The sequence below is a fragment of the Aedes albopictus genome, chromosome 2 (genome assembly GCF_035046485.1).
Source record: "Aedes albopictus strain Foshan chromosome 2, AalbF5, whole genome shotgun sequence".
NCBI lineage: Eukaryota > Metazoa > Arthropoda > Insecta > Diptera > Culicidae > Aedes > Aedes albopictus.
This window is the reverse complement of record NC_085137.1, coordinates 52,925,154-52,948,916: the sequence shown is the minus strand read 5'-3', so window position 1 is coordinate 52,948,916 and position 23,763 is coordinate 52,925,154. Positions and strand designations below refer to the sequence as shown.

Here is a 23,763-nt window from a genome sequence, read left to right as displayed (position 1 = left end):
ATGTCAAAAGTTGACATTCATTAGTTATTGCATCGAACAATGTCAGTTATTATTTTTGCCCTTTTGTCACTTATTTCAAACAAACCAATGGCAAATTTTACCATTCAGTAATCTTTTTTGAATGGTAAACCTTACCATTACTTTGTTATTCTCTTCTGCCCGGGAATGGTTAACTTATAATGAAGAGGTGTTGCAAGGCTCAGTGATTTCCAATCTGATATGATGTGATGGAAGGTTTAAGTAGTAGTAGATTTCAGTTCAGTTATAAAATTGAAAAAAATAGCTTCTTCTTTATTAAAAAGATTCCAATAGAGACAAAGCTTGCTTTTCAGCTTAGTGAGTGTCTTAGAGGGCTTAGTTCTAGTTCTACACTCCCGATCAAAAATTTGGGGCTACCCCCTCAAAAACATGTCATTTCTTAGGCACATATCTTCGCTAATCAGCGTCCGATTTCCAAACCTGTTATTCAAAAGATAATAGTAAAACAAACCAAAAAAAATGTATACATGACTTAGGTGAAAATTTTCCAAACATATTTATATGTAAACATAATCAAAAGGTGCAACATTTTCTAAAAAAAAACTTACGGCAGTGTCACTGGAAAATTAATTAACTCTTGATGTCACCTTTCAAAATCGGCTAAAAGTTTGGAGTCACTTTAGTAAAACAAGGAAAAGTGATTTGGTACCAAATGACAGTTTGAACACATTTAAAACGTAAATGTTTGCTGCTTAATATATTTTTTTTTGTAAAAATGTATTAAGTTTTGGTTGCACCATTTTATAGTTTTTTAACTAACACCGGCAAAGGTTTTGACGGTTGTGCTACTTTTTCCAGAATGTCTAAACTAACGTTTTTCAGAGCTCATTATATAAGTCTTAAATGGTCAAAACTTCATTGCATTCGGTTCATTGAATCCGGAGATATAACAGCTCAAAGTTGGCTTTCGGATAATTATACCTTTTTCTAGAAACTTTATAATTTCGTGCAGAATAGCCCGATCTTTTCCAAATTTTGTCCACTGATTCACAACTAGTTGATGAACTTACAGTGAAAATTTGAGAATATTTGATGCTCTTTTCGAAAAGTTACAGCTAGTTGAACATTTTTGGAAAAGTGAAAATTTTGCCTGTCCCGATCATTTTGTCTATCCCCTGTAAGTGTGGACTACCCTACTCCCCCCTCTCCCCTAAAAGCTACGTCATTTATGGACACTCCCTTAGTGACCAAAACGAATACATAGTGATAAAAAAGGACAGTGATAAAAACGGATAGTGACAAAACGGAACCAACCTATAGTGGTTTTTGTTCGAGACGCTTGAACTACTACATTCAAGATATAACGATTGGACTCGAAAAAAGTGAAACACACTTAATAATGTATAACTTTTAATTGCGTGCACACAAATAGCTTAATTTTTAGACCAGGAATAGTACATTGTTTGTATTGATTCCTGGACAAATATTCCAGAAGAATTTTCTGAAGTTATCTCTAGTGCAATTACTGGATGAATATCTAGGATATAACCTAGGAGAAAACCTAAAGAAACACATTAAGATACCATTTAACTCTCAAAAAAAAATTGAGAGACTTCAGTAGGAATTCGGCAAATAATTCCAATAAAAAACTGCTTGAGAAATTTCTGGAAAACCCCGTAGAGGAATTTTTGAAAGAATATCTTTTACACAATGTCAATTGGACATTCAAGTCCAATTCCAAAGTTGTGTGAGGAGTTTAACGATCATTTGAAATGGCAACACAAGTGGCAATTTGGTTATGGCGTTGCTATCGAAATGTTCCCACGCTGCTGTCAGTGATGAATATAAAACTTATCTAGATATGCATATTCACCACTTACTGTGCAATATGCTGCTTAGGTGACGCTAGTGTTCTCAACGCTAAAAAAATGATTCTTTACACGGCTTTCGGGAGATTTTTTGTCTAGTTTGGATGTCCGCTCTCTGGATAAAGGTACTGGTACACTTCTTGAAGAATTGCTATGGGATCCCAGAAGGATTTTCTGAAGAAATATTTGGAAGAACTACTTGAGATAGCTCTGGAGGAATATTCGAAAAAAATAGTTTTGCAATCCCTTAAGAGATTAGTACACGAAACCACCTAAACTATTACCTGGAGGAATTTCCGAGAAAAAAAAACCTGCAGAAAAAATCCTGAAGATATTCATTGAAGAACCATCAAGTAAAATATAATAAAAAATTTAAAAGGAAAATTTCGAATATTCATAGAACAATTTCCTGAAAAATTCTAGAAAAATGTTAAGGGTAAGATTATGTAGCAACTCCTGAGGGTTTGTAGAGATTTTTAATGAAGAAAAAATATTTACACGAATTTCTTAAGGAAGTTCTGAATAAAAAGAATGCAATACCTGGAGTACTTCATGTAGGAACTATTGAATAAACCTTTGGAGGGACTTCCCTTGTGAATTTTCTAGAGAAATTTCCAAACCTCTGTAGAAATTCAAGCAATAATTTCTAAAAAAAAGTAAAAATAACTCCAAAAACCCTATCAAAATTTCGGAAAAAAAATCTCTGGACATTTGAAGCAAATTTCTCCTGTAGTCGCATCTTCTGAAGAAACATTTGTAAAAATTGCTGGTAAACCCCTGGGCGCTGTCCATAAACTACGTAGACTCCATTTTGGCAATCTCAGACCTCTCCCCTCCCCCCTCGTAGACTTTCGTCCATACACAATTTTCGAAATTTGTAAGGACCGTAGGCTTTGGCCAGACCCCCTCCGTCCCCCCTCAAAGTCTACGTAGTTTATGGACAGCCCCCTGAAGAAATTTGAAAAATGAAAAATACACGAAAAATACACGAAAGAATAAACAAGTATGAAATTATATGTTGAAATACTTGAAAAAAAATCCTGAGGAGAAGTTTTGGAAGCAGTTCATGAAGAAATTCGTAAACCAGTTTTAAAAATAATTGCCTGGAAAATATTAAAAGAAACTCATGAAGCAGTCCCAAGAAAAATACCTTTGAGAATTGCTGGAGAATTCCTGGATGATTCTCTGGAGGAATCATTGGAGAAATGTTCATAGAAATCGATGGACAGTTATGCATTCTAATCTCTCAACCACCAATGACTTCAGGAGGTGTTCAAGAGCAGCAACACTCTAATTGATGACTTTGTGAGCAGTGTTGAACATTTCATTTCGTCATATCTAAATTCAACCACCTACAGCTCATTTTAGAATCTGAACCTGAGAATATGCTCTTGGGATCTTTTCGGCGTATCAGTCTTCTCGTAAAAATCAAAAACTACGGTTTGATTTCTTTCTCCAACGTTTCGATCCTTATTGGATCTTTATCAAGGATTCTGTAATATATTTGTCACGTTAGATTAGTTTATAAAAGACGTTGCACTGAATTTACACATTACCGAAATAGTTGTCGTTTTTTTTTTCGTCAAACAGATTTTTAAACCTTTTAACCGTCATTTGATGTTTTAGCTACAAAATATTATCGTCAGTTATTTACAATATGGGTGTCAAGTATTACTTACAATTCCGTCCGTTTTTAACCGGAAAACCATAATTTTTCAAAATTTGATAGTCGGAATTCGGACCACTGTTCGCTATTTCTTGAACACTTTTCAAAATGACGGTTAAATGTTTCTCTCTTCGTGTGTTGTGTATTCGGTTATGGTAGTGTGTGCGTTGTGTTTATAATGATTCTGTTTTGATTTCTGCTTGTCGTTCTCTTTAGGTTTTGCATCGTGTGTAATATGGCAGCGTAGACTACGTGCAGGTTATCTGTGTCTGTACGTTTGTTTACCGTGTGTGGCGTGTTATTAATGTGACAGCTTTCCAAGATGGGAAGGTTGGATGGTTTGTGTGTCCTATCTACAATCTTCACATTGTCAAGTCTGAAAACATGGTCATTTTCTGCTGCGTGGTCTAGTAGTGCTGTCTTTTCCCTAATGTTTATTATCGCTGCGTCAGTGTTCGTGTGTCCTGCTTCTCTTAGCGTCGTCAGTCTGCGTACATTGGAGCGATGTCCCGATGTCACATTAATAACACGCCACACACGGTAAACAAACGTACAGACACAGATAACCTGCACGTAGTCTACGCTGCCATATTACACACGATGCAAAACCTAAAGAGAACGACAAGCAGAAATCAAAACAGAATCATTATAAACACAACGCACACACTACCATAACCGAATACACAACACACGAAGAGAGAAACATTTAACCGTCATTTTGAAAAGTGTTCAAGAAATAGCGAACAGTGGTCCGAATTCCGACTATCAAATTTTGAAAAATTATGGTTTTCCGGTTAAAAACGGACGGAATTGTAAGTAATACTTGACACCCATATTGTAAATAACTGACGATAATATTTTGTAGCTAAAACATCAAATGACGGTTAAAAGGTTTAAAAATCTGTTTGACGAAAAAAAAAAAACGACAACTATTTCGGTAATGTGTAAATTCAGTGCAACGTCTTTTATAAACTAATCTAACGTGACAAATATATTACAGAATCCTTGATAAAGATCCAATAAGGATCGAAACGTTGGAGAAAGAAATCAAACCGTAGTTTTTGATTTTTACGAGAAGACTGATACGCCGAAAAGATCCCAAGAGTATAACTGCAACAGTCGTGATTAAAGCAATCCTGAGAATATGGTATATGAAAAACTTGTGCGGCTAAACCAGTTCTGCAAGAAAGTCACGGAAATACCGCTATTTTTCGAATTTTTAAGGTAAATGTCACGGACTACCTTTGAAAAATGCCGAATGATATTCACCGTGAATATCATTTGCATTTTTCGAAGGTAGTCCGTGACATTTACCTTAAATATTCCAAAAATAGCGGTTTTTCCGTGACTTTCTTGCAGAACTGGTTTAGCCGCACAAGTTTTCCACATTCCATATTCTCAGGTTCAGCTTCTAAAATGAGCTGTAGGTGATTGAATTTAGATATGACGAAATGAAATTTTCAGCAATGTTTGTGAGTACCGACAGACAAAAAACTGGAATATCGTACCTTTATAAAATCGTTCTCAAAAAGGCACAAAATCTCTTTATCTTTTCGAAAAACATTTATAAAGGTAATATAACTTGAAATAAAGGCTCAAACGGCATTCGTTCATAGCAGAGCCAAATCTTGAATATGGGCCGAAAAAGCAAAGCAAGCAAAGCAAATAAAACAGTACACATCGTAGTTGCTACTCCGTGATTGACCGGAACAATCGAAGTTGCACAGAGATCCAATGAATGGTGCTTGGGAATAGCTATACACTCTCAATGTGCATAGTTCGAGAGTTCAATATTTTAAAGTCAATAACGGCCATCGGCAAGGGAAGGAATGTTAGTTCGACAACCGTTGTTACTAGAAACCGTGGAATCCACAGCATCCCCACAGTTGTCTCGGGAAGGAGTATTTGTTACGAGGGTAGGGTAAGGCGTGAATCTTGGAGCCACCTTTGATGATCTGGGATAGCAGCATTCAAAATAGTGATCGCCCTGAAGTTCTCACATTCCAAATGGTCGCCTTTCTTGTGAATGAGGCAGATTACCCCTTCCTTCCACTCCTCCGGTAGCTGTTCGGTTTCCCAGATCCTGACTATCAGCCGATTCAGACAGGTGGTCAACATCCTTACCCGCTGCTTTGTTGGTTTTGAGCTGGTGAATGGCATCCTTACTTCCCTCAGCGTGGGAGTTGGTTCATTTCCGTCCTCCGCTGCACTGGCGTCGTCGTTTCCTCCGTTGCCTTGAGTTCCCGTGCATATGTTCCACGCCGTCCAGGTACTGATCAAAGTACTGCTTCCACCTTTCAATCACCTCACGTCCGTCCGTCAAGAGGCCTCCGTCTTTATCCCTGCATATTTCGTCTCGCGGCACGAAGCCGTTGCGGGATGCGTTGAGCTTCTGATAGAACTTCCGTGTTTCTTGGGAGCGGCACAGCAGTTCCATTTCTTCACACTCCGCTTCTTCCAGGCGGCGCTTTTTCTCCCGAAAGAGGCGGGTCTGCTGTTTCCGCTTCTGTTTGTAACGTTCCACGTTCTGTCGAGTCTCTTGCTGCAGCATTACCGTTCTGCACTCTTCGTCGAACCATTCGCTCCGTCGATTCCGTTCCACGTACCCGATGGTGCTCTCGGTTGCGTCGTTGATGGCTTCTTTCACTGTACTCCAGCAGTCCTCTAGAGGGGCCTCATCGAGCTCGCCCTCGTCTGGTAACGCGGCCTCGAGATTCTGCGCGTATGCTGAGGCGACATCCGGATGCTTCAATTTATGAGTGTTTACTCATGGCTAATTTTACATCCGAAATTCCTATTTTTCATGCATTTTACGGGTAGCCTTTACTGAGAAAGCCAGAAACGCAATAGAAAACAAAGTTCGGCAGTACAGCCTGCTTAATATATTTATTCTTGTTGCTGAAAGCTGAACCTTTTATAGCAAACCGGCAATCACTTCGTCGTTTTCCCATAAGAAGTTACAACCACAATAGAAGAATTGAAAATGAAAAATGGGCCCTTTCATAAACATAAAAATATTTCTCATAATGGAAAGATTTTTTCCTTCTTCCTCCCACCCAAAAGCTCCCACATATCGTTCTAACTTCATTTTATGAGCCTTGAGGAATTCGCAACTGCTTACAGCTCGCACATGGGACAACCCCGAACCGAACACCAACCTCCCGTAATGCGGGTGGTGCTGTTGGCCGTGTCTGGAAAAGGAAAATGTGTATATTAGCAACCACCATGAGAACGAACCAACTTTTACACTCGGACCTAGACAAAAACTTTCTCAGAAGGGAACCGCGAAGTGAATGGAATTCCTAGAAGTACAAGCATGTGAATGCTTTTCTCCCGTTTGCACTTGATTCCAGCAGCAGCGCAACAATAGCTTTGAGTGGAACGGCGAACACTGGAGACGAAATCTGGGACCTTGCTTGTGGGGGATATCTCGGTCGTGAACATGCAACAGAATGGGTTTGGTAAAGTTTGTGATGGTTATTTCCGAACAACGACAAAAACTTCAAAACTGAACAGCAGAGAATAGATAACAACAAATATAGCTGAATGGATTTGCAAGTTTAACCCATAAGGACATTTTTTTCGTTTTATATGAAAGAAAAACTAGATGGACAATATAAGCATATATATAAATAATAGTTTTAATAGAGATCTGTTTTTTTTCATCAAGAATAAAAAGGTCTAAGCAATTCTGCTTAAAAGAAAGTAATAAAAACAAAACATTAAAGTATCACAGATCTCCTACCTGGAAAAAATTAACTGTTATGAAGAAGGAAACCTTCCTTGAATTTTCTTTGATAGACAAGCTTTTGCTGCGATGATCTCCACTCTGCAACAGCTGGGATCTGGGAACAAGGGGCAGAGATAATGATTAAAGCATAATTAAATAATCATTAGCAAGTTGCTTCTACCTTTCTCGTCTCCTTCTTTAAGGAATCACTATCAAAGTTTCAGCACTCGGATCTTAGGAAGTCTCTACTTTGTCGAGTGGTTATGGCTTCGAATTGACCATCTATAGTGTCACACTTGTCAAGCGATACTTAAATACGAATAATAAAAGGCAAAGAACCCTCTTCGATTAGATACCGCGGAAACACGCAGAATAATACTAAGTTAAAAAGGCAGACCAAGTACTAATAGAGCTGTAGAATAAAAAAAAAAAAGAAGCAGACGATTCCAGCAAATTTCCATTGTTGCTTCATAATTAACCTTTCGCTTCCGCTAGTTTACAATACAGATGTCTGTTGCTACTCGGAGGAAGTGTAACTCTCCTGCAACAGCATTTTCACAATTTTCCATACCGTTCTTGTTCCCTGGAGCAGAATAACAAGACGTTTCGTTACTCGAGCACAAAAACCCACGGAAACTGCGGCAGCAGTTGAATAGCGCGGTGTACTTTCCATCGTTCCACATCTAATGTAGGCAGACATCCTGTAAACCAGCTGGAGCCCAGCCGGCAAATCATTCAAGCTTTTCATAGTTTTATTACGTTTTCGTTTCGGAACAATGGGAGACGCCCGGCCCACCAATGGCAGACGTCAATCGGGTGCATAGTTGAATTCCTACGATCGCAATTTTACGAGAGTCTCAAATTCCCCCAGTGATTCCTAAAGCATTCCTCTAGGAACTTCTTCTTCTTCTTCTTCGTCTTCAAGGATTGTTCAAGAAATTCTTCTTGGGATTCATCTTAGAATATTTCCAGGGTTTCATCCAAAAATTCCTTTAGAGGTTCACCTAAGACTACTTCAAGGATTTTTTACAGGGATTTCTCCAGAAATTCCTCAGGTTCCGGCAATCAATCAAGAATTTCTCTCCGGGATTCCTCCAGGAATTCTCTCCGGGATTCCTCCAGGAATTCCCTCCGGGGATTCCTCCAGGAATTCCCTCCGGGGATTCCTCCAGGAATTCCCTCCGGGGATTCCTCCAGGAATTCCCTCCGGGGATTCCTCCAGGAATTCCCTCCGGGGATTCCTCCAGGAATTCCCTCCGGGGATTCCTCCAGGAATTCCCTCCGGGGATTCCTCCAGGAATTCCTTCCGGGGATTCCTCCAGGAATTCCCTCCGGGGATTCCTCCAGGAATTCCCTCCGGGGATTCCTCCAGGAATTCCCTCCGGGGATTCCTCCGGGAATTCCCTCCGGGGATTCCTCCAGGAATTCCCTCCGGGGATTCCTCCAGGAATTCCCTCCGGGGATTCCTCCAGGAATTCCCTCCGGGGATTCCTCCAGGAATTCCCTCCGGGGATTCCTCCAGGAATTCCCTCCGGGGATTCCTCCAGGAATTCCCTCCGGGGATTCCTCCAGGAATTCCCTCCGGGGATTCCTCCAGGAATTCCCTCCGGGGATTCCTCCAGGAATTCCCTCCGGGGATTCCTCCAGGAATTCCCTCCGGGGATTCCTCCAGGAATTCCCTCCGGGGATTCCTCCAGGAATTCCCTCCGGGGATTCCTCCAGGAATTCCCTCCGGGGATTCCTCCAGGAATTCCCTCCGGGGATTCCTCCAGGAATTCCCTCCGGGGATTCCTCCAGGAATTCCCTCCGGGGATTCCTCCAGGAATTCCCTCCGGGGATTCCTCCAGGAATTCCCTCCGGGGATTCCTCCAGGAATTCCCTCCGGGGATTCCTCCAGGAATTCCCTCCGGGGATTCCTCCAGGAATTCCCTCCGGGGATTCCTCCAGGAATTCCCTCCGGGGATTCCTCCAGGAATTCCCTCCGGGGATTCCTCCAGGAATTCCCTCCGGGGATTCCTCCAGGAATTCCCTCCGGGGATTCCTCCAGGAATTCCCTCCGGGGATTCCTCCAGGAATTCCCTCCGGGGATTCCTCCAGGAATTCCCTCCGGGGATTCCTCCAGGAATTCCCTCCGGGGATTCCTCCAGGAATTCCCTCCGGGGATTCCTCCAGGAATTCCCTCCGGGGATTCCTCCAGGAATTCCCTCCGGGGATTCCTCCAGGAATTCCCTCCGGGGATTCCTCCAGGAATTCCCTCCGGGGATTCCTCCAGGAATTCCCTCCGGGGATTCCTCCAGGAATTCCCTCCGGGGATTCCTCCAGGAATTCCCTCCGGGGATTCCTCCAGGAATTCCCTCCGGGGATTCCTCCAGGAATTCCCTCCGGGGATTCCTCCAGGAATTCCCTCCGGGGATTCCTCCAGGAATTCCCTCCGGGGATTCCTCCAGGAATTCCCTCCGGGGATTCCTCCAGGAATTCCCTCCGGGGATTCCTCCAGGAATTCCCTCCGGGGATTCCTCCAGGAATTCCCTCCGGGGATTCCTCCAGGAATTCCCTCCGGGGATTCCTCCAGGAATTCCCTCCGGGGATTCCTCCAGGAATTCCCTCCGGGGATTCCTCCAGGAATTCCCTCCGGGGATTCCTCCAGGGATTCCCTCCGGGGATTCCTCCAGGGATTCCCTCCGGGGATTCCTCCAGGGATTCCTCTAGGAGTTCTTTCAGGGATTCCTCTAGGAGTTCTTTCAGGGATTCCTCAAGGGATACCTCCAGGCATTCATCCAGGGATTCCCCCAGAACTTCCTCAAGAAATTCCTCCAGAGATTTCTCAAGGAATTCCTCCAGGTCTTCCTCCGGGAATTCCTCCAGGGATTCCTCAAGGAATTCTTCCAAAAGTTCCTGAAGGAATTCATCCGCGAATTCTTCAAGGAATTCCTCCAAAAAATCCTCAAGGAATTCCTTTCAGAATTCCTCAAGGAATTCCTTCAGGGATTCCTCAAGAAATTCCTCCAGGGATTCCTCAAGGAATTCCTCCAGGGATTTTTGTAGAAATTACTCCCGGGATTCCTCTAGGAATTCCTCCAGGGATTGCTCCAGGAATTCCGCAGGAATTCCTCCAAGAATTCCTGCAGTGATTCCTCCAGAAATTCTTCCAGGGATTTCTCAAGGAACTCCCCCAGGGATTCTTCCAGGGATTCCTCCAGGAATTCCCCCAGGGATTCCTCCAGAGATTCCTCCAGGGATTCCTCCAGGGATTCCTCCAGGGATTCCTCCAGGAATTCCTTCAAGGATTCCCCTAGGAGTTCTTTCAGGAATTCCGCGAAGGATACATCCAGGCATTCATCCAGGGATTCCTCCAGGTCTTCCTCTGGGAATTCCCCCAGGGCTTCCTCAAGAAATTCCTCCAGAGATTTCTCAAGGAATTCTTCCAGGGATTCCTCAAGGAATTCCTCCATGGGTTACTCAAGGAATTCCTCCAGGGATTCCTCAAGGAATTCCTCCAGGTATTCCTCAAGGAATTCCTCCAGGGATACCTCATAGAATTCCTCCAAGAATTCCTCAAGGAATTCCTTCAAGAGTTCCTCAAGGAATTCCTCCAAGAATTTCTCAATGAATTCCTCCAAGAATTCCTCAAGGAATTCCTCCAAGAATTCCTCAAGGAGTTCCTCCAAGAATTCCTCAAGGAGTTCCTCCAAGAATTCCTCAAGGAATTCCTCCAAGAATTCCTCATGGAGTTCCTCCAAGAATTCCTCAAGGAGTTCCTCCAAGAATTCCTCAAGCAATTCCTCCAAGAATTCCTCAAGGAATTCCTCCAAGAATTCCTTAAGGAATTTCTCCAAGAATTCCTCAAGGAATTCCTCCAAAAATTCCTCTAAGAATTCCGCAAGAAATTCCTCCAAAAATTCCCCCAGAAATTCCTCAAGGAATATCCTCCAGGAACTCCTTAAGGAACTCCTCCAGGAATTCCTCAAGGAATTCCTTCAGGGATTCCTCAAGGAAATCCTCCAGGGATTCCTCAAGGAAATCCTCCAGAGATTCCTCAAGGAAATCCTCCAGAGATTCCTCAAGGAAATCCTCCATGGATTCCTCTAGGAATTCCTCCAGGGATTCCTCTAGGAATTCCTCCAGGGATTCCTCTAGGAATTCCTCCAGGGATTCCTCTAGGAATTCCTCCAGGGATTCCTCAAGCAATTCCTACAGGGATTCCTCAAGGAAATTCTCCAGGGATTCCTCAAGGAATTTCTCCAGGGATTCCTCAAGGAATTCCTCCAGGTCTTCCTCCGGGAATTCCTCCAGGGATTCCTCAAGGAATTCCTCCAGGGATACCTCCAGGGATTTTCCAAGGAATTCCTCCAGAGATTCCTCAAGGAATTCCTCCAGGGATTCCTTCAGGAATTCCTCCAGGGATTCGTCTAGGAATTCCTCCAGGGATTGCTCCAAGCATTCCTCCAGGGATTGCTCCAGGAATTCCAGCAGTGTTTCCTCCAGGAATTCTTCCAGGGATTCCTCCAGGAATTCTTCCAGGGATTCCTCCAGGAATTCTTCCAGGGATTCCTCCAGGAATTCTTCCAGGGATTCCTCCAGGAATTCTTCCAGGGATTCCTCCAGGAATTCCCCCAGGGATATCTCCAGGGATTCATCCAGGGATTCCTCCAGGGATTGCTCCAGGGATTCCGCCAGGGATTCCGCCAGGGATTCGTCTAGGAATTCCTCCAGGGATTGCTCCAAGCATTCCTCCAGGGATTGCTCCAGGAATTCCAGCAGTGTTTCCTCCAGGAATTCTTCCAGGGATTCCTCCAGGAATTCTTCCAGGGATTCCTCCAGGGATTCCGCCAGGGATTCCTCCAGGAATTCCAGCAAATTTCCATTGTTGCTTCATAATTAACCTTTCGCTTCCGCTAGTTTACAATACAGATGTCTGTTGCTACTCGGAGGAAGTGTAACTCTCCTGCAACAGCATTTTCACAATTTTCCATACCGTTCTTGTTCCCTGGAGCAGAATAACAAGACGTTTCGTTACTCGAGCACAAAAACCCACGGAAACTGCGGCAGCAGTTGAATAGCGCGGTGTACTTTCCATCGTTCCACATCTAATGTAGGCAGACATCCTGTAAACCAGCTGGAGCCCAGCCGGCAAATCATTCAAGCTTTTCATAGTTTTATTACGTTTTCGTTTCGGAACAATGGGAGACGCCCGACCCACCAATGGCAGACGTCAATCGGGTGCATAGTTGAATTCCTACGATCGCAATTTTACGAGAGTCTCAAATTCCCCCAGTGATTCCTAAAGCATTCCTCTAGGAACTTCTTCTTCTTCTTCTTCGTCTTCAAGGATTGTTCAAGAAATTCTTCTTGGGATTCATCTTAGAATATTTCCAGGGTTTCATCCAAAAATTCCTTTAGAGGTTCACCTAAGACTACTTCAAGGATTTTTTACAGGGATTTCTCCAGAAATTCCTCAGGTTCCGGCAATCAATCAAGAATTTCTCTCCGGGATTCCTCCAGGAATTCTCTCCGGAATCTCCAGAGATTTCTCAAGGAATTCTTCCAGGGATTCCTCAAGGAATTCCTCCATGGGTTACTCAAGGAATTCCTCCAGGGATTCCTCAAGGAATTCCTCCAGGTATTCCTCAAGGAATTCCTCCAGGGATACCTCATAGAATTCCTCCAAGAATTCCTCAAGGAATTCCTTCAAGAGTTCCTCAAGGAATTCCTCCAAGAATTTCTCAATGAATTCCTCCAAGAATTCCTCAAGGAATTCCTCTAAGAATTCCTCAAGGAGTTCCTCCAAGAATTCCTCAAGGAATTCCTCCAAGAATTCCTCATGGAGTTCCTCCAAAAATTCCTCAAGGAGTTCCTCCAAGAATTCCTCAAGGAATTCCTCCAAGAATTCCTCAAGGAATTCCTCCAAGAATTCCTTAAGGAATTTCTCCAAGAATTCCTCAAGGAATTCCTCCAAAAATTCCTCTAAGAATTCCGCAAGAAATTCCTCCAAAAATTCCCCCAGAAATTCCTCAAGGAATATCCTCCAGGAACTCCTTAAGGAACTCCTCCAGGAATTCCTCAAGGAATTCCTTCAGGGATTCCTCAAGGAAATCCTCCAGGGATTCCTCAAGGAAATCCTCCAGAGATTCCTCAAGGAAATCCTCCAGAGATTCCTCAAGGAAATCCTCCATGGATTCCTCTAGGAATTCCTCCAGGGATTCCTCTAGGAATTCCTCCAGGGATTCCTCTAGGAATTCCTCCAGGGATTCCTCAAGAAATTCCTCCAGAGATTCCTCAAGCAATTCCTACAGGGATTCCTCAAGGAAATTCTCCAGGGATTCCTCAAGGAATTTCTCCAGGGATTCCTCAAGGAATTCCTCCAGGTCTTCCTCCGGGAATTCCTCCAGGGATTCCTCAAGGAATTCCTCCAGGGATACCTCCAGGGATTTTCCAAGGAATTCCTCCAGAGATTCCTCAAGGAATTCCTCCAGGGATTCCTTCAGGAATTCCTCCAGGGATTCGTCTAGGAATTCCTCCAGGGATTGCTCCAAGCATTCCTCCAGGGATTGCTCCAGGAATTCCAGCAGTGTTTCCTCCAGGAATTCTTCCAGGGATTCCTCCAGGAATTCTTCCAGGGATTCCTCCAGGAATTCTTCCAGGGATTCCTCCAGGAATTCCCCCAGGGATATCTCCAGGGATTCATCCAGGGATTCCTCCAGGGATTCCACCAGGGATTCCTCCAGGGATTCCGCCAGGGATTCCGCCAGGGATTCCTCCAGGGATTCCGCCAGGGATTCCTCCAGGGATTCCGCCAGGGATTCCTCTAGGAATTCCTCCAGGGGTTCCTTCAGGAATTCCTCCAGGGATTCGTCTGGGAATTCCTCCAGGGATTGCTCCAAGCATTCCTCCAGGGATTGCTCCAGGAATTCCAGCAGTGTTTCCTCCAGGAATTCTTCCAGGGATTCCTCCAGGAATTTTTCCAGGGATTCCTCCAGGGATTCCGCCAGGGATTCCTCCAGGAATTCCGCCAGGGATTCCTCCAGGAATTCCGCCAGGGATTCCTCCAGGAATTCCGCCAGGGATTCCTCCAGGGATTCCTCCAGGGATTCCTCCAGGGATTCCGCCAGGGATTCCTCCAGGGATTCCGCCAGGGATTCCTCCAGGGATTCCGCCAGGGATTCCTCCAGGGATTCCGCCAGGGATTCCTCCAGGGATTCCGCCAGGGATTCCTCCAGGGATTCCGCCAGGGATTCCTCCAGGGATTCCGCCAGGGATTCCTCCAGGGATTCCGCCAGGGATTCCTCCAGGGATTCCGCCAGGGATTCCTCCAGGGATTCCGCCAGGGATTCCTCCAGGGATTCCGCCAGGGATTCCTCCAGGGATTCCGCCAGGGATTCCTCCAGGGATTCCGCCAGGGATTCCTCCAGGGATTCCGCCAGGGATTCCTCCAGGGATTCCACCAGGGATTCCTCCAGGGATTCCGCCAGGGATTCCTCCAGGGATTCCGCCAGGGATTCCTCCAGGGATTCCGCCAGGGATTCCTCCAGGGATTCCGCCAGGGATTCCTCCAGGGATTCCGCCAGGGATTCCTCCAGGGATTCCGCCAGGGATTCCTCCAGGGATTCCGCCAGGGATTCCTCCAGGGATTCCGCCAGGGATTCCTCCAGGGATTCCGCCAGGGATTCCTCCAGGGATTCCGCCAGGGATTCCTCCAGGGATTCCGCCAGGGATTCCTCCAGGGATTCCGCCAGGGATTCCTCCAGGGATTCCGCCAGGGATTCCTCCAGGGATTCCGCCAGGGATTCCTCCAGGGATTCCGCCAGGGATTCCTCCAGGGATTCCGCCAGGGATTCCTCCAGGGATTCCGCCAGGGATTCCTCCAGGGATTCCGCCAGGGATTCCTCCAGGGATTCCGCCAGGGATTCCTCCAGGGATTCCGCCAGGGATTCCTCCAGGGATTCCGCCAGGGATTCCTCCAGGGATTCCGCCAGGGATTCCGCCAGGGATTCCTCCAGGGATTCCGCCAGGGATTCCTTCAGGGATTCCGCCAGGGATTCCTCCAGGGATTCCGCCAGGGATTCCTCCAGGGATTCCGCCAGGGATTCCTCCAGGGATTCCGCCAGGGATTCCTCCAGGGATTCCGCCAGGGATTCCTCCAGGGATTCCGCCAGGGATTCCTCCAGGGATTCCGCCAGGGATTCCTCCAGGGATTCCGCCAGGGATTCCTCCAGGGATTCCGCCAGGGATTCCTCCAGGGATTCCGCCAGGGATTCCTCCAGGGATTCCGCCAGGGATTCCTCCAGGGATTCCGCCAGGGATTCCTCCAGGGATTCCGCCAGGGATTCCTCCAGGGATTCCGCCAGGGATTCCTCCAGGGATTCCGCCAGGGATTCCTCCAGGGATTCCGCCAGGGATTCCTCCAGGGATTCCGCCAGGGATTCCTCCAGGGATTCCGCCAGGGATTCCTCCAGGGATTCCGCCAGGGATTCCTCCAGGGATTCCGCCAGGGATTCCTCCAGGGATTCCGCCAGGGATTCCTCCAGGGATTCCGCCAGGGATTCCTCCAGGGATTCCGCCAGGGATTCCTCCAGGGATTCCGCCAGGGATTCCTCCAGGGATTCCGCCAGGGATTCCTCCAGGGATTCCGCCAGGGATTCCTCCAGGGATTCCGCCAGGGATTCCTCCAGGGATTCCGCCAGGGATTCCTCCAGGGATTCCGCCAGGGATTCCTCCAGGGATTCCGCCAGGGATTCCTCCAGGGATTCCGCCAGGGATTCCTCCAGGGATTCCGCCAGGGATTCCTCCAGGGATTCCGCCAGGGATTCCTCCAGGGATTCCGCCAGGGATTCCTCCAGGGATTCCGCCAGGGATTCCTCCAGGGATTCCGCCAGGGATTCCTCCAGGGATTCCGCCAGGGATTCCTCCAGGGATTCAGCCAGGGATTCCTCCAGGGATTCCGCCAGGGATTCGTCTGGGAATTCCTCCAGGGATTGCTCCAAGCATTCCTCCAGGGATTGCTCCAGGAATTCCAGCAGTGTTTCCTCCAGGAATTCTTCCAGGGATTCCTCCAGGAATTCTTCCAGGGATTCCTCCAGGGATTCCGCCAGGGATTCCTCCAGGGATTCCGCCAGGGATTCCTCCAGGGATTCCGCCAGGGATTCCTCCAGGGATTCCGCCAGGGATTCCGCCAGGGATTCCTCCAGGGATTCCGCCAGGGATTCCTTCAGGGATTCCGCCAGGGATTCCTCCAGGGATTCCGCCAGGGATTCCTCCAGGGATTCCGCCAGGGATTCCTCCAGGGATTCCGCCAGGGATTCCTCCAGGGATTCCGCCAGGGATTCCTCCAGGGATTCCGCCAGGGATTCCTCCAGGGATTCCGCCAGGGATTCCTCCAGGGATTCCGCCAGGGATTCCTCCAGGGATTCCGCCAGGGATTCCTCCAGGGATTCCGCCAGGGATTCCTCCAGGGATTCCGCCAGGGATTCCTCCAGGGATTCCGCCAGGGATTCCTCCAGGGATTCCGCCAGGGATTCCTCCAGGGATTCCGCCAGGGATTCCTCCAGGGATTCCGCCAGGGATTCCTCCAGGGATTCCGCCAGGGATTCCTCCAGGGATTCCGCCAGGGATTCCTCCAGGGATTCCGCCAGGGATTCCTCCAGGGATTCCGCCAGGGATTCCTCCAGGGATTCCGCCAGGGATTCCTCCAGGGATTCCGCCAGGGATTCCTCCAGGGATTCCGCCAGGGATTCCTCCAGGGATTCCGCCAGGGATTCCTCCAGGGATTCCGCCAGGGATTCCTCCAGGGATTCCGCCAGGGATTCCTCCAGGGATTCCGCCAGGGATTCCTCCAGGGATTCCGCCAGGGATTCCTCCAGGGATTCCGCCAGGGATTCCTCCAGGGATTCCGCCAGGGATTCCTCCAGGGATTCCGCCAGGGATTCCTCCAGGGATTCCACCAGGGATTCCTCCAGGGATTCCACCAGGGATTCCTCCAGGGATTCCGCCAGGGATTCCTCCAGGGATTCCGCCAGGGATTCCTCCAGGGATTCCGCCAGGGATTCCTCCAGGGATTCCGCCAGGGATTCCTCCAGGGATTCCGCCAGGGATTCCTCCAGGGATTCCGCCAGGGATTCCTCCAGGGATTCCGCCAGGGATTCCTCCAGGGATTCCGCCAGGGATTCCTCCAGGGATTCCGCCATGGATTCCTCCAGGGATTCTGCCAGGGATTCCGCCAGGGATTCCTCCCGGGATTCCGCCAGGGATTCCTCCAGGGATTCCGCCTGGGATTCCTCCAGGGATTCCGCCAGGGATTCCTCCAGGGATTCCGCCAGGAATTCCTCCAGGGATTCCGCCAGGAATTCCTCCAGGGATTCCGCCAGGGATTCCTCCAGGGATTCCGCCAGGGATTCCTCCAGGGATTCCGCCAGGGATTCCTTCAGGGATTCCCCTAGGAGTTCTTTCAGGAATTCCGCAAAGGATACATCCAGGCATTTATCCAGGGATTCCTCCAGGTCTTCCTCTGGGAATTCCCCCAGGGCTTCCTCAAGAAATTCCTCCAGAGATTTCTCAAGGAATTCTTCCAGGGATTCCTCAAGGAATTCCTCCATGGGTTACTCAAGGAATTCCTCCAGAGATTCCTCAAGGAATTCTTCCAGGGATTCCTCAAGGAATTCCTCCAGGGATTTTTGTAGAAATTATTCCCGGGATTCCTCTAGGAATTCCTCCAGGGATTGCTCCAGGAATTCCTCAGGAATTCCGCCAAGAATTCCTGCAGTGATTCCTCCAGAAATTCTTCCAGGGATTTCCCAGGGATTCCGCCAGGAATTCCCCAGGGATTCCTTCAGGAGTTCTCCAGGGATTCCTCCAGGAATGCCTCAGGGATTCCTCCAGGAATTTCCCAGGGATTCCTCCAGTCATTTCCCAGGGATTCCTCCAAGGATATCCCAGGGATTCCTTCAGGAATCCCTCAGGGATTCTCCAGGAATTCCTCAGGGATTCCTGTAGAAATTCCTCCAGGAATATCTCCAGGAATCCCACCAGAGTTTCGTCCATGTACTTCCCTAGGGTTTCCTCCTGGATTTCTTCTCGGGATTCCTCATAGAACTCTGCCAAGAATAACTCCAGGAATTCCTTTAGGATATATCCAGGCTTCCTTCAGTAATTTTCACTAGAATTCTCTCAGAAACAATACTTTTTGTGTGGATTCCTTTCACCAGAATTCTCTAGATTCCTTACGAAATTGTTCGTCAAATTTCTCGTGAAATTGCTACAGGGATTTTCGCAGCAGTCCATATAGAATTAATTTTCTATCGATTTTCTTTGCAAATGATTCAGCAAAAATATCCGGGACTATTCCCCAGAGAATCAAGTCGACCGAAAACTTGAATGGAGTATCCTTATTGTAGGAGGCATCAGCTACTGAAAGTTCCCCTTACTTGTCATCATGTGTAGGCGAAACTCATAATCCTTCGCAATTACAGTAATTGCTGTTGAACAAATTTTCTCTGGGCAATTTTACGTACGAGTTTATCCAATTACACCTACATTGATGATTGGAAACGTAATTATCGAGCAAGTATGAGAGCGAAGGAAAAAATATGCTCCAATGATGAGTCAGAGTTTCCTGAATTGTGTGACCTTATATGAGCAAAGATGAATGTTGAATAAACAATTTACGTTACAAATGTTTTGATTAAGAAGAGATGGATTTTTAAGAATTTCCGGAAGGAAAATATCCTTCATACTTTCATATCATCAAAGAAAACATTTTGTTGAAAGATCATTTAAGAAAAACAGCGTTCATTACGCGCCCGATGAAAGCCAGTCTCTCAACCGTATCGACAACCTTTCGACCCCAGCAGACCCGACTTAAGCGAAATCAAAGCGATCGACCGGCGAAGATGCCAAGTTGGGTCCTCTTTATTTCCTTCATAAGCAGCTTACGACCTTATTGCCCCCGGATTGATTCCACAAGTATCAAAGCAGAAGAATGTTATGCTGAGAAATAATTCAACCCATCGCCATCCGTCCGTCGTCGGTATAGGTACCTTACCGAGTCAGGAACATTCAATGAAGCGCACATCAGTGAGCTCAAACTCAAAGATGAAATATGTGCTGGGAAAAATCAATATCCGCCGTGCCATGCGGGGGTTTTTCCAATGCGGTCGCTGTACCTTACGTGTACGGGTACTTCTTAGGAATGTTTGCCTTTGGCTTGCGCTTTTCACTGTCCCCCGCAAAAGTTGTGAGGAATGGATGTGGGGAGGGTTGAGCTGTTCTTGAGACGATGAGATATTGAAAGGGAACGTTGCAAGAGAGCAGCAACGTGGAAGGAAATGCCACTTGACTGGTTGCTTGTTGGCAACGTGAATCGAACACGATTTTTATTGGATTGAATTTAAAGTTTCGGAAACATCAGTCTTTGCCCGATAATCTGCCGGTTGATGGCGTCGGAAGAGGTTGAAGATTGGGTACGGATAAGCGGATTTTCCGAAAATATAAACAGTAGCTACAACAGTTATGAGCAGTTTCAGGTCAGGAAGAATCAAAAAGAGGAGTTAACAATTTAAACAACATTGTTTCAGCCATCATCATTCAAGTTCTAACATTTTCACTGATCCCAACAGCAGCTCATAATTACAACAATTTTCAAGCTCCTCATGAGGAGCCAGTACGTACCTCTTCTTGGCGTGAATCTAATCGAAAGCACTCAACTCAAAAGCATTGAACTACATATGGCAAACTATCCTTCCCCCATTCATCATGTTTCAATTTCGACGTGAAGAGCCAGCTCTGTGCGCAGGAAGTGTGAAATTACCTGAACGAACCAGACACACATCCTCTCCCTGCGGAAACACATTGGCTGCCATCCTTGAACTTCCTGAAGTCTGCAGGAACTGGACCCCGGGGATGGATGGTTATCCCGCCCCGGTGCAACTTGCACTCCACTTGTCAGTGTTGAACTTTTCCAATTTGTCAGATTCTTTTTCACCTCCCACTGAGGCAGTCCGGCCAGAAACGACAGGGATTCCTTCTGTGCCACCCAGTCACATAGCAGCTTCCGACGCTGGCTGCTGGCTGTCAGCTAACGGCGGCAGTGGGTAAGTCATACGACGACGGCGACGACGACGACGACCAATGTGGGAAGCTAAATGGCTCGTGCAAATGCCTACCCACCGGAGAAGAATGATGATGAATGATTCATAAGGCTCCAATCTGGCATCATCCATCTCCGTTGGGGGAAACGGGGACAGAAGGTGATTTTCCAGTTGCGCGTGTGACTACGTGTGTCTACCCGAAGATTTGTCAGTGTTTCAGTTGTTTAGGTCTCGTCTCGTATGCATGATGGGAAAAGGATTACCGATGATGGTGAGAAATGAATAAGCCATTCAGGTGCAAAGGAGGTTTGTTGAGTATATTTTGGACACTTTCTTGAGGGATTGAAAACACATGTATGGCAACATGACTTGAAATATGTTGATGGCACAAAAGCAGTTTGGTGCTAAACATTCCAATAGTTTACATCTGCAAGAAAAGATCTTATTGTAAACCTTCCCTTACGATCATTATTAACGTTAATTGGCTTATTTTTGAATGAATACTACTCTAAATAAGAGGGAGTAACAGATAGAACAGACAGAACAGACAGAACAGACAGAACAGACAGAACAGACAGAACAGACAGAACAGACAGAACAGACAGAACAGACAGAACAGACAGAACAGACAGAACAGACAAAACAGACAGAACAGACAGAACAGACAGAACAGACAGAACAGACAGAACAGACAGAACAGACAGAACAGACAGAACAGACAGAACAGACAGAACAGACAGAACAGACAGAACAGACAGAACAGACAGAACAGACAGAACAGACAGAACAGACAGAACAGACAGAACAGACAGAACAGACAGAACAGACAGAACAGACAGAACAGACAGAACAGACAGAACAGACAGAACAGACAGAACAGACAGAACAGACAGAACAGACAGAACAGACAGAACAGACAGAACAGACAGAACAGACAGAACAGACAGAACAGACAGAACAGACAGAACAGACAGAACAGACAGAACAGACAGAACAGACAGAACAGACAGAACAGACAGAACAGACAGAACAGACAGAACAGACAGAACAGACAGAACAGACAGAACAGACAGAACAGACAGAACAGACAGAACAGACAGAACAGACAGAACAGACAGAACAGACAGAACATACAGAACAGACAGAACAGACAGAACAGACGGAACAGACGGAACAGACAGAACAGACAGAGCAGACAGACTGCTTCAGAAATTCCTCCATGAATTTCTTCAAAAATTCTCTTAGTTATCCTTTCAAAATTTCTTTCAGAGAAGCATTCATTCAGAAACTCATCAAAGGATTCACTTGGAATACTATCCAAAAATTCCTGCAGCGATTCCTTCCGAAAATCTTCCAGAGAAGTTTTAAAACATTCTGTCTGGAATGCCTTTAGAGGTTTCTCAGAGAATTTTCTTCAGGAATTCTTCCGGGGATTTCTTCGGCAAATTCATAGTTCCTTTTGCTTTATTTAAATTTTCGTAGAGATTAATCTAGTAATTTCTTTGAGAATTCTGTTATAAAACCTTTTATGATTATCTTCAGAAATTGCTCCATGAATTTCTTAAGAAAATCCTCCGTGAATTCCTTTTACGAGGTTTTCCATAAATTCCTATTGAAAATACTTCTACCTCTCGAGAATAATCCAGAAACTTATCTTAAAAATCCTATATAAAGTTTCCATGGGTTTCCTCAGGTATTGCTTCATAAATTCTTTCAAAAATCCGTATAAGAACACATGGAGTCAGGAATGCTTTCAGCGGTTTTCGAAAGTTCAGGATTTTGCTAGAAATATCTCAAGGGATTTTTTTTTAAATCTTCCACAGATTATTTCAGAAATTCCTTCCAGCGATTCCTCTGAAAAAACCTCCAGATATTCCCTTAGCAATTTCCTCAGAAATTCCTCCAAGAATGCTTTAAAGTAGACTTCTACGGGTTCCTTCTGAAACTCCGTGAGGGATTACTATAGAGTTTTTTCCTTGGATTCGTTAAGAGGATTTGAACCCCCTCTTAAATCTCCTCAAGAAATTCTCCAGAATTACTTTCAGAATAGAGATTCAAATATTTTTTTTCAGTGGTCACTTCAGCAAGTTTTCCAGAAACATGAACAGGTATTTGTTCAAGATTTTTCCACAGGAGTATGTCCATGATTTTCTTCATCCAGAAAATTATTCGTGAATTTCCGCAGAGATAATTGCAGTATTTCTTTCTGTGGTTCAGGCGAGAATTCCACCAGAGATGCCTGCGGGAGTTCAAGCAGACACTTCTTCAAACTTTCCCCCAGATGTTCCTCAATGCAAATTTATATAAATTTCTGTGGCATTCCCTCTCAAAAGAACTCTTAGTATTTCTCCGCGGATTCTTTGTGGAATTTATTGAGAAATAAATAATTCCTAGGAATTTCTACGGCAATTTCTTAAGAAATGCCTCAAGAATATTTTCTAGAAATTTTCTTGGGGCTGTATTTGAATTTGTTGTCCGTTGCCTAGCGTAATTTATTGTTCAGTCTGTACAGCCTCTGACCGAATACGGTGTGTAGTATCTTTTTTTTTACTGAAGCTTATCTAGGCGTTTTTTTAGGTTTTCTACAGGAAGTCTAGCATTACTTTCGAAGAATTCTTCAAGAATGTTTTGAAAATATTTCTCCAGGAATTTTGTTTCCATAAAATTTCTTTATAAACTCCTCTAGAAATTCCACTAAGGGTTTCCGTAACAGTTCGTCTAGAAATTTCCCCAGAAATTTCCTCAGATGTACCTCCTTGGATCACTTCACGAATTTCCTTGGAATTTCTTCAGCTAGAGATTCATTAATGAGAACTTTCGGATTTTTCTTTAGGGATTCTAGAGATTCTTTCAGAAATTCCTACTCGTATTCCTTCTGAAAGGAAAACTTTCCAAGAATTTCTTAGGAAATTCCTCCAAGTTTTTTTTTTAAGTTCTTTATGATATGTATTGAGCTACTCTGGAAAACTCTCTGGAGAAATCCTCAAGAAATCCCTAAAAAAATTCTGAGGGATCTCAGGAGGGTTTTCTGAAGTAGTGCCTGGAAGAACTCCAGAAGATACCCCTGTCGGAATTGCTAGATGAATATGTGGGAAATTCTGAAGAGAGTACTTAGTACATAAAAATCCTTGAAGTACTGTCTGGAGCAGTTTTTGAAGTAAATCCTAAAGAAACAAAACAAAATCGACATAATTTCCAACAAATCTGTGAAAGTATACCTGCAAAAAAATTAGGGAAGCTTTGGAGGAATCCCTGGAGCATCACCGGGCAATGTCTGAAAGAATCCCTGGCAAAATGTGTGAATAAATTCTAATCCATCCCCAAGTGAGAATAAATTCTACATGAAATTCATTCAGAGAAAAAAAAACCTGAAAAGGAATTTCCAGAAGAATCTCTTGAGAATATTGTTGGAAGAGTTACCAAATAATTTACCGAGAAAAT

The 23,763-nt window shown here is 45.4% G+C and overlaps 2 protein-coding genes across 4 annotated transcripts in view; both read left to right on the top strand.

Annotated features, from left to right (window-relative positions):
- Nucleotides 1-23,763, top strand: part of LOC109421548 (potassium voltage-gated channel protein Shaw) — a 289,085-nt gene that overhangs the window by 12,663 nt on the left and 252,659 nt on the right. The window lies entirely within an intron of this gene.
- LOC134285949 (basic proline-rich protein-like) lies at nucleotides 14,262-15,989 on the top strand (the record flags this gene model as incomplete). The annotated part of the gene is made up of 1 exon (XM_062847507.1): nucleotides 14,262-15,989. A coding segment is annotated over one exon (1,728 nt), but the record flags the coding sequence as incomplete, so codon positions are not given.